This window comes from Charadrius vociferus, unplaced genomic scaffold, assembly GCF_000708025.1.
Source record: "Charadrius vociferus isolate BGI_N301 unplaced genomic scaffold, ASM70802v2 scaffold111, whole genome shotgun sequence".
In the NCBI taxonomy this organism is placed as follows: Eukaryota; Metazoa; Chordata; class Aves; order Charadriiformes; family Charadriidae; genus Charadrius; species Charadrius vociferus.
In genome coordinates this window covers 4428053-4444182 of record NW_009647046.1, presented here as the reverse complement: position 1 = coordinate 4444182, position 16130 = coordinate 4428053, and the positions used below count along the sequence as shown (strand labels likewise).

Here is a 16130-nt window from a genome sequence, read left to right as displayed (position 1 = left end):
TTTCTTACAAGCCCCCTTTAAGTACTGAAAGGCCACAGTCAGGTCTCCCCAGAGCCTTCTTTTCTCCAGACTGAACAACCCCAACTCTCTCAGCCTGTCCTCACAGGAGAGGTGTTCCAGCCCTCTGAACCTTTTTGTGGCCCTCCTCTGGACCCGTTCCAACAGGTCCATGTCTTTCCTGTGCTGAGGGCCCCAGGGTTGGACGCAGTACTCTAGGTGGGATCTCACCAGAGCGGAGTAGAGGGGCAGAATCCCCTTCCTCAACCTGCTGGCCACACTTCGGATGCAGCCCAGGGTACGGTTAGCTTTCTGGGCTGTGAACGCACATTCCTGGCTCATGTCCAGCTTTTCATCAGTCACCCATATTTATGTGCAGCTCTTTTTGCAATATAGGAGAGCCTCTTTCAACACTTTACTTTGGCTTGCGTGGTTGCAGCAGATGTGTACATACTTATTTTTTAACAGACCTCCTCTTCGGTTCTTGGCTCTGTTGCACTGAGGTATGTGATCCATTTCAGAGCTGTGGCTGTGTTCAGGTCTGTAACCTTACCCAGTCTTTTCCATGTTTGTGACTGATGGGAAGCTGGTTTCCGCTGTCCCTGTTGTATCTGGTATCTGCTCTGTTCATGAATACTTAACGGCTGCCTATGGCAGGGGATTCAGAGGGGGATGTTTCTTATGTGACCTGCCCATAATTCGTACACAGGAAGCATGGCGCTGAGAACCAGATTAATGCCTGTCTACAAGAACTGCTTATAATGCTGTGTTCATACAAAAATAGTATACTATTTTAGTATACTAGTATACTAATAGTATACTATTTTTGCATACAAAAATAGGTACTTCTAATCGGGCTAAAGCCATCTTTGATGGCTCTTTGATATTGGCTTCCAAAAGAGAATTAAGTAACAAACTTGCATAGGTTTGGAATTACCGTTTGTTAGCTTCCTCTCTATCCGTTTCTTGAACTCTCACTTTCTAGGAAATAAAGTTAACGAACCCCTCTGACGGCTAGGCCACAATCAGTATGCCAGTACTTGCTGTCGTAAGACTTACTGGAAACCTCTTGTGACCTCATGCGATGTTTACTCCTCATCGTAAAATCAGCTGTGCCGCCAGTATGTGTGCCAGGGGTGGGGAAGACGGGGGCTTTGAGCTAAAGCCATTGTTGTGAGTCAGTCTCGTAGCCTGAGAGGGGGGTCAGTCTGCCCCTCTGCCCCTTGCCATCCTCTCATTACTGCCAGCCACCAAATCCTGCCTCCGCTGGTGTGGGCTCGCACATCCCTGCATGAGCTGACCACAGAAAACTTTCTATTTTCCTATCTGTTGAATTTGTTCTCTGGTTAGATGAGTAGCTAAATACACTTGTGGAGGGGGTGTGACAGGTGATAAAACTAGCACAAGAAGTGGCACAACTGTGTCACGCGAAGGGACTCCCTCTTTTCAGCAGCGGTGCTGGTGCTTTGTTGCCACCATTTCTGGTCCTCGGCCGAGTAAGCCAGCGTTCACATCAGTTGTCCACAGCCATGTAGTCCCAGCCTTGCATTGCCCACTCTGCTGTTTCAGCACGCAGCCTGTTTTACCAGGTGGTGAAACAGATCACAAAACTAACTTGGAGTGGAGGGGCAAGGGTTTATTTTCATCTTGATCAGCATCTTAATGAGTACAGACAGCTAGGCCAACAAGAAGGGGCTCTGCGGGGACAGGAGTGAACATGTGAAGCAGTTGTTGCTTAAGCTAGCATTGCTGATAAAGAATCGCCAGCTGAGTAAGAACCTGGTTTTGGGTTCACTTTGCATTATCCACTGTGGCCCAAGCTTTGACCTGTGCTTTTTTAGCCCTGCTGACTCTCAGTGAAAGGCTGTTGTCAGCTCTTTCTGCTCTCACCTTTTATAGAGGAGCAGATGTTCAGTCAGAGAGTATGAACTTCTTCTTTTTGCCAGCTCCAGACCACGAGTCACACTGGTAGCAGCTGCAAGACCCACTTACATGCTAGGATTGACTGATTGTATTTCTTAGGTGGTGCTAGGATGTATGTACAGTAGAACTGTCTTTCTCCCTTGTCAGCAGGTTCCAAATTATATATGCTAGCCATCTGCATCTTGCCCAGTGCATCTGCATCTGGAAACAGAAAGGGCCCACAATGCGATACATAATAGACTACTGCTGTGGATGTTTTCTAGCATTTTCTGATATATATCAGAATCCGTATATCTAGCGTATGATACGTATACAAGGTGTCTGTTTCTGTCATGTACCCTGATGCTTTGAACTTAAAACACTGGTATTTTAGAAAATTGGGAGGCTTTGTAAAATAGAAGTAGCTTGCAACTCATTTTGGTGTGTTAGGAACTGGGGCGGAACAATGCCAAAGCTTTAGATACTGTTTACATTTTACTTAAGTGAACTAGAATTGTCAGGAGGGCACATCCTGTGATCCTATGGCAGTGAGAGGTATACCTCTTAATGTTTCTTCTTTGTTGCTTGTTTCCTATAGTATGCAGAATGATGCTCTGCGTAGTATAAGAAACAGTTATCCATAACAGTATATAGCAATTGGTCACTATGAATATAGAAAAGTCAGAGTGAAAACTAAGTAGCAAAAATGTCTTGGTCTGTAAGCAGTTTATGTCATTGTTTGGTGGAGATATTTACAACAAAAAAGGAAGTATAACTGACGCAAGCAAAAAAAATTTAGTTTTCTGTTATTTTTCTGCATAAAGTTGATCATCTTCAAAGAGCTCTCCTTTCCTTAAACTGCAGTGTCATCTCAGTGTCCCCCACTCCTGAGTCAATATATTTTTCTGTATCAAAAAGACATTCATACATGTGTGGCAAATTCCAGGTTTTATACATGGGCATGTTCATGGGTTTGAGTAACCATGCTAGCACCTTGAAAGTCTTTAGGATAAAATCCCAAACCATTTTGCACAGGAAAGGAAGAAAAGGTCAGAATAGATGAAGGTCCAAAGATACCAGTCCAGTCTCATTTAGAGTCTTAATTTTTTTTTCTCTGCCAAATTTCACTTTACCCATGCTTCAGAATAGATAAGAGTTGCTAGAAAACAGCTTGATGGTCAGACCTAGTAGAATATTCCAGTATTTCCTTCTTTATAAAAGCTAAGGTCAAAAGGTTCAAAGAAGGAAGAACTTGTTTCTCGTTCCAACAGAGCATAAAGGAAAGTATTGATACGAGCTATTCTGATCTCAACCATTTCAGGATTTGAATGTTCTGATGATTACACAAAGATCCTGTATGTTGTCACTGCAGAAGATGTGTAAAGTTTCCTTTTCCAAAGAGAAATATGTGGTGAATGTCCTTTGTCGGTCGTATCTCATGAGTGATTACAAGATTTAAGAGTTCTTCTTTATAGACATAGTAACTTGTTAATTTTAATTTTGTTTCAGAACCTTGTGTTCAGTAGCCACTGTAAAGCAGTTACTGGCTATACAGATCACGTCATACATCGAAGGAGATCAGCTACCTCATGTGTACGGTGCTGCCAGGTGACTGAGCTGCCGTCCTTCCTGTGCATAGCCAGTCCACGGGTAAGTCCAAGTTGTAAATTATGTATTTTCTATTGTGTTTTAAATCTTGTTAGAATTATGTCTTAGGAACAGGATGATCTATTAGTTTCTTTTGGTTGGGTAAAACTGTTGTGAGGATATCCTTTTGCTACTATATTCAATAGTGGTTTTTTTTCGTAGAGGAAGTGACTGTAATGTGTACTGAAGGGAAAAGGAAAGTTGTAAGATGGACCCAACAGGAGTTATTCTGGGATACGTAGACTTCACTTTCTCTTATAATACCAAAAGCAGTAAAATTGCAGAAGAGATTGTCAAGTAGATTATTCCCCAGTAATCTTAGGGAGAGATGTAGGTATGATATGAACAGAATGGGGTGATTGTTTGGTCAACTCTGATGACAAAAAGGGGATGAGGAGCAAAGCTTTTTTGAAGAGGATGTTTATTTTCTCTCATTACGTCATCTTATACTCCAAAAAGGAAAAAACAAATTACAATATATAAGGATTACTCGAGTTGGCATTTGCTAAATCTTTTGGATATCAAGTAGTACTGCTTGGGGTTGTCTATCTATTAACCGAATATTGAAATTACTTTAGCTGAAGTTTTCTGGGCCGACACGAGACCTTCATAAGTCTATGGCTATTGTTTTCATAAAGTGTTGTTGGATCCTGACAAAGCTGGACAAAACGCACGTACCTTAGCAGGCTATCCAGATGCTATATTCTTTAGTTACCATTGATGTTATTGCTGTAGACTTGCTCAAATGGGGCTGCATGTGCAATTATACATTGGCACCTGGAGAAGGGAGGATGGCAAGTAAGACACTGCTTATCACCAACGTGCTGCGCCTCGGGCTGAATTCCTCTGTGCCTGCAGCTCTAAGGGCCGGGAATCCAGCTGAATTCTCCAAGTCACTTACGGCCTCCCAGTCACAATGCATTACCTGGTTCAAGAACCAAGCAGTTATTCTGAGAGTAAATTGCAAAAACCGCTTCTTCAGATTCCTTTGGTTTGTCACACTTCGTACTTAAATCTGCATTGCAGATGAATATGTTGAATACTACCTATACATTAGGAAGGGAGGAGAGGGGCTCAGAAGGCTACATAGGATGGGGAAAGGAAAGACGAGGAGAGATCATATCTGACATTTATTCTAGCGAATACAAGTTGCTTGTTTAGGCTTGGCTGCTGTATAAAAATGATTAAGTGGAGGCATGGCTTTTTGTTTCTAGGAATACAAAGACTTAATTTTACACTTGTTAGAAACTTTTGGCAGGAGTGTAGAAGACCTGAAACAGCAGAAAGAGCACATATGTTCTCAGAAAAGATAGCCTTCTGTTGTTGTTTGACCTGTGATGAATTTTGGGAAGTTAATGGAGCGAATGATAGAAATAGGAGTGTATGTTTATGCAGCAGCTGTGGGGGATAGTCATGAGGGGAGGCTTTAGTGCTGTAGTTTTCTTTCTGCACAGGCGATTTTCTGGAGTATGGACAGGCCTCAATCACAAAAAACAGTAACTTGGAGGATGGATCTTGTATTCTTGTATCCATTTAGAAGCTGATTCATTCAGTTAGAGTAATAGTGTTTGGTTTACTTCAACAGTTCAGTAGATCCCAGTCTGTCAGAGGTATTGTGGTGAGAAGTGGTTTTGGGCATCTCACAAACTATGAAAGGTTAACTTTGCATGGAGATAAATGCAGGAAGTATTTCACAATTACCCTAATTAAATTAAGTTACTGAATTTAAAGTGGCAATGCATTAATATATCCCTATTGCTATATTTTTTGGATGTATTTCTGAACCACGACTGTTACATTCAACAGTTTAGCAGGAATAGAATACCCAAAAAAAAAAAGGGGGGGGGAAACCCCTTAAACTGCACCATGACAAGGAGAGAGGAGGAGCATGAGCAAGCTTGAATGGAAGAATTTGTTTCATCTGTTTCAGAAATGTGTTGGTTTTTCTTGTAAGGCCATGTAAAAGATGTAGACCCTCTACCCTAGAAGTGTGTCTATGCATAAAAAAAAGTTTGGAGCTGACAGTAAAGATAGCCTGATGTCCTCAGATGTCAGTCAGTGCTACACACGTGTACTTCCTACATGGGAAGATTTGTTCTTGTTAATGTAGAAATTGCACTGAGGCACACACAGAGTTTGACTTCTACTAGGTCTTCCTTTAGGTAAAGTATTACTGACATGTAGCTTGTAGAATTTTATGATGTAACTTTATTTTTCTTTTAGAAATCCTAGGGTACAAATCTCCATATTGATTTCAGTAGATGAGCCACGTTTCTGTGTCAGAAATGAGTCTGCTCTGTTTTGTGTGTGGTGGCTGCCGGTCATCGGTGTCCTGGAAATAAGTATGACAGGTTGTTTGTGCCAGAAAGAATATTTGTTCCAGTCTGTCCAGTGTGGAAATATGAACTGAAATGTGATGGTTAATAACGTCCTTTAAAAGAAAAAAACTAAGTCTGTACTATCGTTGTGGTTTACATCAGTTTTCAGGCAACAAGACTGGAATTGTGAGAGGTTTTGCACTCTCCCACAAAAGACAGTCCTGTGCTTTGACTGCAGGTGGCAGCACAAGATGGCATCAACTCTTAACAGTATCTCCTAAGTAGTGGGAATGTATACAAAGTCTTATTTACCACAGTTCCTTTGAATTTGCAGTGTTTCTTGTGACTCTGTGCATAGGCCTATAAGCCAATCTTGTTTAAAAATAGCTCTTGGCATCTTGCAAAACAATAGCTTTACCATTATTGCTAAGATTTTGTATGCTTTTTTGATTTTATTTTGATATGTACTATAATTGTGCTTATGAGTCTGTTTAAACAATTGATTTGCCCTTGCAAAAAAAAAAGAAGTCTTTGTTTCTAAGATTAATTTCTTCCCATGAGAAGAGCTCCTGTAAAGCAGGAGTGGACCACAGGCATCCACCAAGAAGGTCTTGCTTTGATACCTTTTATTTTAAGTTAGTTGGTAAATGCTCAGAGAGGAGCAGCCAGCATCTCGGGCAGTCTCTTACTCCCTTCATCTTACAGTTCTAAAGCACAGTATTTAAAACTGTTGATACTTAAACTATTTTATTGCTTTGGGTGGATGAGGCTGAGCAGGGGGAGTTACAGAGACAGAGCCATTCCAGAATAACTCACATAGCGTGAAATCAGAGTTCCTGTGTTTGCAACATTGGTCTGTCCAGCTGGGTTGTATGTACTGAAGCAGGTAATAGGGCAAGGGATTCACAGAATGGCCAGAACAAAAAGATCACCCTGCGCTCACTTGCACTGTTTCTGTTGGCCCACTTCTGTTCAAATCGGATGTCAAGCACAAGAAAGTTGCTGTTCCAAAATGGGGCCGTTTTCCTGTTCTTTCTTTTCCCCTTTCTAGTTTGTGTCTTCCTACTTTTAAATTATCACATGAATTTCTGTTAAGGATGATATCTAAGGCTTATCTTTTCTAGGTAAATACTTGATTGTGAAGGGCAAAAATAATAATAAAAAAAAAAGAAATCTAGGCAAAATGAGAGGTGCAGCAAGGATATTGTTCTTTTACTCTCAGCTCTGCTATCGGTTGTGTAGCAATGGGCACGAGGCATTGTTTGTCAAAAGGCAAGTAGTCCGTGGTCAGTCATAGGAATTTTTTTTGTGGTGTGGGGAGATATTTGCTTCTTTTAAGGCTGTCTAAGATTGTTTTCCATTTGTACGTTTTAGTTATGATTCGACTTTTAAAATTTGATCCTGTGGGAAGGTACCTGCACTGAGAATTTGGGAACGAGGGGCAATCTGAACAAGAATATTGATTATTATTTTACTTGTAGGTGACAGCTGTGCCACTGGAGTTCTACTGCAATGACCGAAGCGCAGAATACGAGCGCAGGGCACTAAAGGAGGGAGGAAGCCTTGAAGCGAAGCAATGTGTACTCAATGGAGCCCCTGAGCTAGCAGCTGACTGGCTGAAGCAAAGCTCCCGGTTCTTCCCAGAGTATCCAGGAGGGCTGTTAGGGATCAGGCCTCAGAACGGCTGGTCTTTTATCAGGATACCAGGTAAGTTTGGAGGTTGTCATGGAGCAGAATTGAGATAAATAGGGACATCTGCTCTTCGGTAGTAATTATGCTTGGTTATGAGCTTTTTGAGGGGGCGGGGGTGGTTGGTTGTTTTTCCTCCTGAGTGAAAGTTAACCCCGGTGTCTTAAAATACACTGTGATTTCACAACCTCTGTCTGGAGTAAAGCTGTCAGTGGATACTGAACAAGCCTTATACAAACTTTTCTAAATGCTTACAAACCTCTCTTAGCATGTCAGCCCTCCAAATGATTGTAAAAAGATGGATTTGCTTACTGAAGCACAGTCTGCTGTCACAACCAAGCACTATTTTGAGGTTGGAGATCCAAAGATTGCAGGAAAAGTAACAGTACTACTTTGCCTCCTAGTGTGTTGAATGACCTTCACGTTGACCTAAGAGATCTTTTGTTGGTCTTCCCTAGTGCAAGGGTAAACGTTACTTGTAGCAGTGTACTGTGAGAAGGACAGGTTTGGGGATCAAGTTTAGAGGAGATTGGCCTGGAAAACAAGGCATGAGGGATTTACTGAGTTTCAGTTGGAATAAAGAACACTTACTCATATTTCCTGGTAAAGTGGGAAAAAGGTACTAGTAAATGCAGTTCATTTTTTCCTAGAATTAGACTAATGTAATCCAAGAATTTAAGCTAGAATTTAATTGCCAATACTGCAGCGGCTTTCATGGGCCATATGCACTGTAGCTGTCAGAAGATGGTCTTCAGCAGTGAGCAGAGTTCTGCAGAAAGTACTAGAGATCTGAGAGATAGCCAAGAGGAAAAACAGCTTACACTGCCAGATGCTAAGTTATTCCCAGACCCTTTTGGGTCAAGGATGTTTGGCAGGGGAAGTTAGTACAGTAAAAGGAAAATGGTCTTTTGCTTGCTACAATCCAGTTTAAGAACGTACCTCGTAAGTACTTGGAGTCATATGAAGCACATGCACATTACTGTTTATCATGAGCTTGATGTTCAATGACAGTTTGATGATTTTATAGTTTCTTTGGGAAGTCATTGAATTGTTTATCAGTTATTTGGAAACAGAAAATGAATTGCTGTAGCAGAAAGGAGGGGAATAGTGAAGGGATTAATTAAGGTAGAAGGCGTGGATAGAGAAATGAAGAAAAGTAGCTGATGTAGAATAGAGAGATGCCTGCATTCTCTTGAATAGTGTTCCATTTTAAGCTGATGACTTTGTCGTCAGCAAAATTTTGTAGAAGAATAAAGATGGGGTACAAGAACCTTACAGGAGTGAGTGAATAAGTGCAAGGTTAGACAAATTGTTGTCAAAGCACAACAAAGAATTTGGTTGAGAAGGTGGTTGGGATGAGTATGTTATGTGAAGCTGGTTTAATTTAGGAGGTGTTGGAGCTAATAGTGGATTAAAAAAAAGTGGTTTTGTACAGCTGTGTTTTAATTAGATATAAGGTAGCATTCAAACCTAAACTTATTCTAAGAGGAGAGGGCAGGTACCACAACAGGACAGCTGTGTTGAGACGTGCAGGAGCAGGCACAGTGCATTGCAGAAAGTGACCGATGTGCTGAAGAAGCCATTTACAAAGCTGAAGTCTAGCAAGTGTCAAACGGAATGGTAGGTGTGAAAGTCTGTGGTAAATAGGTGACAAGAAGAAAAGGGGATACCTCTCTCTCCTAACCCCGGTCTATCCTCTCCCACATTCGGTGTTCCCAGTACCCTGGCAGCAGGCTCAGCTGCGATCACTGTGGGAATCTCTTGAGGCTTTTCCTGTTCTTTGAAAGAAAAATGGTCCTGGATTAAATGGCAGGAAGTGTCTGAGTCCTTTTAGCATCGATAAAAAGCACCGGCCTCACTGGCTGTTTACTGTGAGAGCCAGCTAGCTCCTCACTGACCCCATTGTGCCGTGCAGACTGTCGGGAGGGGAACCAGGGGTGTCAACTGGAACCCAGACTTTATCTCTCTTTCCTCTGCTTTTTGCATGTCCAGAGGCACTTTTTCTCATTCTCCAGAGAGTAGTGAGCCCAGCTACAGTCATCTGCCAGAGCTCCTGACTGGGGTTATTTTGAGTCATAATCATTTGTAACAATTCTTCCCAGGCCATAGAATCCCACTGTATCCCCTTGTAGATAATTTATGTCCATATCCCTACGTGGCTGGAGGCAGGGACTTTTTTTTCAGACTGAAAAGTATACAATATGATTTTACGATTACTTTCTTTTTGGTCTGGTTCTGTTTTCTTGTTCATTTCATACAGTGCTGAAGAACCCAAAAATTGTGCCTTAGGGAGAGTTCTTTAACATCCAGTCCAGGACCTCTGTCTCCTGACTGGCTTATAATGCAAAAAGTTCCTTGATGCTATTAAAAAAAAAAAAAAAAATCCAAAGACATTGTCATTGGAAGTTCTCCCCAATCATTTGCAATTCTACATTTTCCAATCTTCTGGAAATCCCATTTAAAAAAGCAGCAAACCGCCTTTTTCTTCCCCCAAGGTAAAAGGGAATGAGAAATAGAAGTGAGAGAAACTAGAGGTGGAAGACACTTTTTATTTTTTTAATCTTTTGCATAGTTGTATTTTCTGAAGATGGCATGAATAAATAAGTACATTTTCTGTTACCGCTTTCTAGAATGTCTCTTTTGAAGCACTAGGTGGCAGACTTTAAGCATGCAAAAATATTTGATCTTGGAAAACACAGTGGTATCAAGATAGCGTGCTTAAAGATGCCATGTCAAAGCCAAATGGTTTCTCTTCCAGAGATGTTAAATGGTTTTTTTGTTAGCTCTGTTCTTGGACAAATTATGAACTGTTAACAAGTTGCTAACCTTTCAGACTGTAAGACTATCTGCAAATAAGTTCTGTACTTGTAATTTGCATTTTATTGCTATTTAAAAATAGTAACTTACACAATGGAGATGTAAGGAGCCAGCAGCAAAGGACGTGCATCATTTCCAGTTACCAAACCTTAATTCTACCTATTCATGCCTGTGTGAGAAAACCAGTAGCCTTTGGCTTTTGGAAACATGCTAGTATGTTAATCTGAGCCAGTTGAGACTGACTTTTGAACAAACCCTGTTTGTTCTCTCAGTTCCCTTGCAGTCAGATGGCTTTTGGTTAATAATCACATTAGTTTGTCATGAATATCTAGACTTTTCCTGTTGCTTCACTCAGTTCATTCTGAAATAGCAAGATGACCAATAAGAGTCAAAGCAGAATGTCATGGCTGTATGGATTTAAAAGAAAGAATAACATTTTTTATAAAGAATAAACATTCCTACTGTGCAGAGTTTTGGACTCTACATAGATGTATTTTAAAACCAGATAACTGCAAGTAATTTCCACTTTCACTTAATTGCCTAAGTTCAAAGTTTGGTTTTCCTTAGAAGAATGCATGAAACTATTAACTATTTGTAAGTAATTGAGACCAGTTCTGTTCTAGACACGAATGCATCATTACACGTTATGTTGCACTTAAAACAAATGCCAGCCGTGCTGTGGTCTTGAGTTTTCCTTGCAGTATCTCCTGGGCTTTGCCCTCTAGTTGATGGATTCCCTAAGGTAGTTGCTAATGATTCAAGCAATGATGTGGCGCTTGCTCCTGGCAAAGCAACAAGATCACCATCAAAAGAGAGAGCAAATTGGAGGAAAACAGTTACTATCTAGATAGCCAGACAAGCAAGCAAGAGCAGAGCTCTCTTGTCTTGGATTCTTAGCTGGTGAATTGCAGGAGCATGGCTCTAAACTTACCAAAGAAGAGAGCGCTCACAGCATTGGCTTATAGTGCAAATAGCATAGCTAATAAGCGATATTGACAACTCACAATTTTTTGAATTTCTGAAAGCAGAACTGTTGGCTGCATCTGCTGATGTCATAATGTAGATCACACTAATTCCAGCATCAAGCCCATTATATATATTTAAGCTAAAGGATATTTTTGAAAGAGATCTTGATCGAAATACTACAGTGATGAAGAATCCACCACATTTCTGGATAAAAGTGTTGCTGACTACTTTAGCTTCACTATTGAAAGGACAAGAGGGAAGTGTGCCTTGTTTTTATAGTTTTAAAAAATCACTGGATACTGTACCTTTCTCTGCTCGTATAAAGTTCTCTTCTGTTGTTAAAAAACTTTGTCCAAAAGGAGAACCTTGCGTAGTGTGAGTTGCTCCTTGAAAAATTGAAATGGATCAAGTTTCTGATCTCCCTCACTGCAGGAAGAGTTTTTTGAAACACTGAAACCTTGGAGATTTTTCCTGAACGCTTTCTGGTTTTTGCAACCTTTCTGAAGGGTGTAGTAAACCTGGGCATGTTATTCCAAAGTGATCTTTGGAATTCAGTATAGAACAACTACCACATCCCTGCTTTTCTCAGCAAACCCCTGGTTGTATGTGCAAGAATCAAACTTAGCCCTCTGTGCCACATCACAGCACTCATGGACTGCGTTGCCTGCCGTGCTTTTAAGATCTTTTTAAGAGTGCTGTTGTGTGATCTGTACTCCGCTGCTCCACTAGTATGAACTTGTTTTTAGCTGTATTAAAATGCATGGTGCTCAGATGAATTAATTAATTTTTGTATATACCTTTTTTTTTTTTAATCGGGATATCGTGGAAGACAGCTGCCTTACAGAAAGCCGGATTTTCTTCAGCCCATGAGTTAATTCATTCTGTGCAACAAGAAGTGTGCAGAAGCATTACCTGCTAGACATTAGAGAATGGTACCTGCTAGACATGTTGAAAATATTTGGGTTCTGTACTAGTCTGCACCATCTGCAGTTGTCAACTTTCCGTTTTGGCTGTAAACCTAAATTCAGACATCCCGAAGAATAAAGAATCATCAGTGGCCTTTCCAACAGATAATTTTTTTGGAAGAAAATTTCTCTTCATCCTCTTTCAACAGTCATGTATTGTTTACTGAAGTTTATGTACAGAATGTACAAACAGGAAGATCTCCTTCCTGAAAAATACTTCATGAGCAGTGCTGAAATAGAGAGGACATGAAGTATAAAATCTGAAGTGACTTAAAAGATTGCCATCTGGAAACATTTCTTAAACAAAAAAACACCGACCCAAAAAGCAGAGGGCAGGAAAGCAAAAGAAAAGTCAACGCAGTGCTGTGTGTTATAATAAGGGGCTGTTATTATTGATTGATTGACAATCACCTAAACTGTTCTTCGCTTTCCATGTTGGCGAAGGGTTTGATCTTGAAACTAGATCTGTGGACGATCAGTCTAAAGCTCAGCAACAAATATCGGCAAATGTCCAAAGGACAGCATGTTAACATGGGAAGTGGAGAAAAACTTATTCAACTGCATGTTGTGGTTGTTGATCTGATCAGAATGAATCCTTAGATGAAGGAAATGGCTGTCCAAAAAGCGATTGAGTCCATACTCATGAGGAGATCAATCTGTGATGTGATTTTGCCCAGTGGGTATATTCACATACTCCTGCCCCAGCAAACAAAAGTTGTCGTTAGCAGTTTAAGCGTCATCCAGAAGGGATGTTGCAGTTTCTTCCATCACAGCTTATTATTTTAGGGTTTAGAATGCAGTGAAGTGCTAGGAAAACTTGGAAGCTAACTTGTTGCATGTAGCTGTTTTGGCTTCAAGAGTTACCTGCTTTTCTTCCATTTCTTTTTAGATAAAGAGAGTCTGATCACTGACAGTGGAAAACTTCATGCTCTTGATCTTCTGTTGACACGGCTGAAATCTCAAGGACACAGAGTTCTCATCTACTCGCAGATGACACGGATGATTGACTTACTCGAGGTAGGAGAGCTATAGCCTACAGAAGACAAATTCTGAAAATGCAGATTTAGCAACAGTATTTTGGAGAAAATACTGTAGTTTGGATACAGCAAACCTGACATAAAATCGTTATGCTGAAGGATGCCCAGTAAATGCATTAATATGAGAATGTAAGAGCTGCCATATGAAGTTATACCTAAAGTCCGGCCTAGCATTATGCTTCCACCAGCGTACAACAGCAGATGGTATGGGGAAAATGTACAAGAATAGTGATACTTCACAATTAGTCTCTCAGCGTCCAGCAGTTTGCAGCTCAAGGGCTTTTTCAGCCACATGTGCCTTCTGTATATTCGGTAATCCTAAATGGATTCTTCCATGAAATTGTTCAGTTGCATCTTGAGTCTTTGTAAATTTTTGTCCTTTGCACTGCAGTGTGGCAAGGGGTTGTGTGGACTAATTTAGCCTCTTTTGCTGGTTTTGAACTGCTTTCTTCTGTATTCAATTGATGCCCACATGTCTTTTTATTGGAAGGAAGAGGGAGAACAGTGATTAATTTTACATTGTTTATGTTGCTTGTAATTTCGTGGACTTTTACTGTTTCCCTCTATCATCTTATTCCTGTGCAGAAGTTTGGCAGACGTTAATAATAAGAGGTTCTCTGGCATACACAATGGGAAAGAAACTAGGAATTAAGTCATTACTCGTTATTTAAATACAATCAGTCTGCCTCAGAAGCAAAAAAAACCAAAACAAAACAGTATTTGATTAGCAACCGTGCCACCAAAGAGCTAGCCTAAAGAGACATTAGCAGTAGAACTATTAATTTGGTTTCCTATTGGTAGTACTTACAATGCTTAGAAATAAATACTTTTTTTTCACTGGGCTTCTGTTGAAGACAGCAAAGTTTGAGTTGTTGGCTGGATCTGAAAAAAGGAGTGCCTCCTGTCACAGTGCTTCTCTCCCTTACCAGTGAAGGATTAGTAGTAGTAACTTTTATGACTATCTAACTCTGAGTAAGAAAATAGACTTAATATATGTTAGTTTCAAAGAGGTGATGGTGGTAAAGTTTTCTTACTATGAATACATAGTAGGTGGGAAAACATTTGCATTTGGCAGTATAATTTCAGTACTGCTAAAACATCGAGATCCTGTGATCTTTCAGCCATTAGTCCTAGTTGCACATGGTCTCCCTCAACAGTGTTTGACGTAGGATACTGTCTTCTCCATAAAAAAGTGAAGAGAAAAAGTGAGAAGCCTGAATCAATAGCTGCCTAAATCATGAGTCCTGTGTGAGCAGGGGTGCATTTTAAGGTCAGCATTTAATAGTTCAATAACAAATGACAAGCTGAATTTTGTTTTTGCTGCTGTGAGGAAAAACAGTACTTGCATGGTTGCAGTTCTGTGTTTTGGCTCTTTGCCCAGCATTGCTTCGTATGCCTCTTTTTTTTGGCAAACATTGGACATGGTGCAGGTTTGTTGACACCCCACGTTACACCATGAAGCTCATAAAGCTGAGTGTTTAGTGCTTCTGTCTTTTCTGTTAGCGTTCCATTTTAAAGACTTGGGAGCACACCATTTTGCTGTTTCACCTCCTACATGCTCAACTCCACTTGGTGGGTTTTGTTACCCAAATAAGCCACCTACCAAGTCACAAAATCACCTCTGTTTTACCTTTTCCCCACGCATGTAACAGAAGCTGGAGTTAAGCAAGCTAATAATCAAGTAAGGACTCAGTTTGTAAGAAAATCCTTGCAAAAGTTGTTTAGCAGTAGATACTTATTTTTTTCCTGACCTGAGATATCAAAATACATCCCCTCTGCGTACTTGAGTAGGAAAGAACATAAGATGTCCTATTTCTTTTAACAGTATTTTGACTGTGTCAGTGTAACTGCTACAATATCATACTAACCTAATCTATGCAGGGCAGAGAGCACAAAACACATTGTTTACAAAGTTATAAAACCACGTTTGTTTGATTTAGCTTCAGCTGAGGAACTGCTGCTTAATTCAGCCATTATAAAATGGCAGATATAAATACAAAGAGGAAAATTATTTTCTTTCAACAGAAGGGGATAAAATATGATTTCAGTATTGTTATTTCATGCAGGTGTGTATTTCATACTTATTGAGATTGTCACATTTGTTTTCCTCAATGTGATTGCTTTCTCCTATATGGAAGAGTAATTGTCCACAATTTCAGTGGGAATCACATTGCATTCATGTAATGAGGGGTCAAATTATATTCTGCATGAAGTAAAATGTCTTAGTTATGTTCTACCGAAAGTTTATTAGTTGTGTTAAAACATAAGAGTAGTCAGTTTGGACGATGAAATAACATGAAGGGAAAACATTTTATAGTTTTTGAGACAGTACCGTCATCAAAGACCAGAAAGAGCACTGACTTTAACAGCACTGCATTCTTACCATACTCGAGTCATTGTGTGTTGTTCATTTCCCGTATAGGTATTCTGTTGCCGGGGCCACTTTCATTATTTTTTCTAGATTGGTACTTCTGGTGGCTTGGTGACCCCTTAGACTGCACAAGATTGGCAGGTAGATTTTTCAAGCAGGTCTAGTATAAGTATCTCTGTAAGACATTAAAGTCTCCCCATGAGGCTTCCCCCACCCCATCACTCCTTGTGGGAGCTAGAAAAATGAGCAGTTGCCAAGTGCCTTTCACAATTGCAGTAGAGACTAGGTATATTACTATTTAAATAGTTTCTTTGCCATCAGAGTGCTTTATTGCTTTTTTTTTTCTTTTGAGCTAAAAATGTGCCATTTATGCGAGTGATCAAAGCACTAAACTGCTGACAAGTGTAGTATAAGTTGCAAT

At 40.2% G+C, this 16130-nt stretch overlaps 1 protein-coding gene across 1 annotated transcript in view; it reads left to right on the top strand.

The window, feature by feature from the left end:
* INO80 (INO80 complex subunit) overlaps window positions 1-16130 on the top strand; it is a 58436-nt gene that overhangs the window by 27538 nt on the left and 14768 nt on the right. The window contains exons 24-26 of the mRNA XM_009895684.1: window positions 3404-3549; window positions 7346-7571; window positions 13191-13318. Of these exons, the coding sequence (XP_009893986.1) occupies window positions 3404-3549; window positions 7346-7571; window positions 13191-13318 (500 nt within the window). The remainder of the gene's footprint in view (window positions 1-3403; window positions 3550-7345; window positions 7572-13190; window positions 13319-16130) is intronic.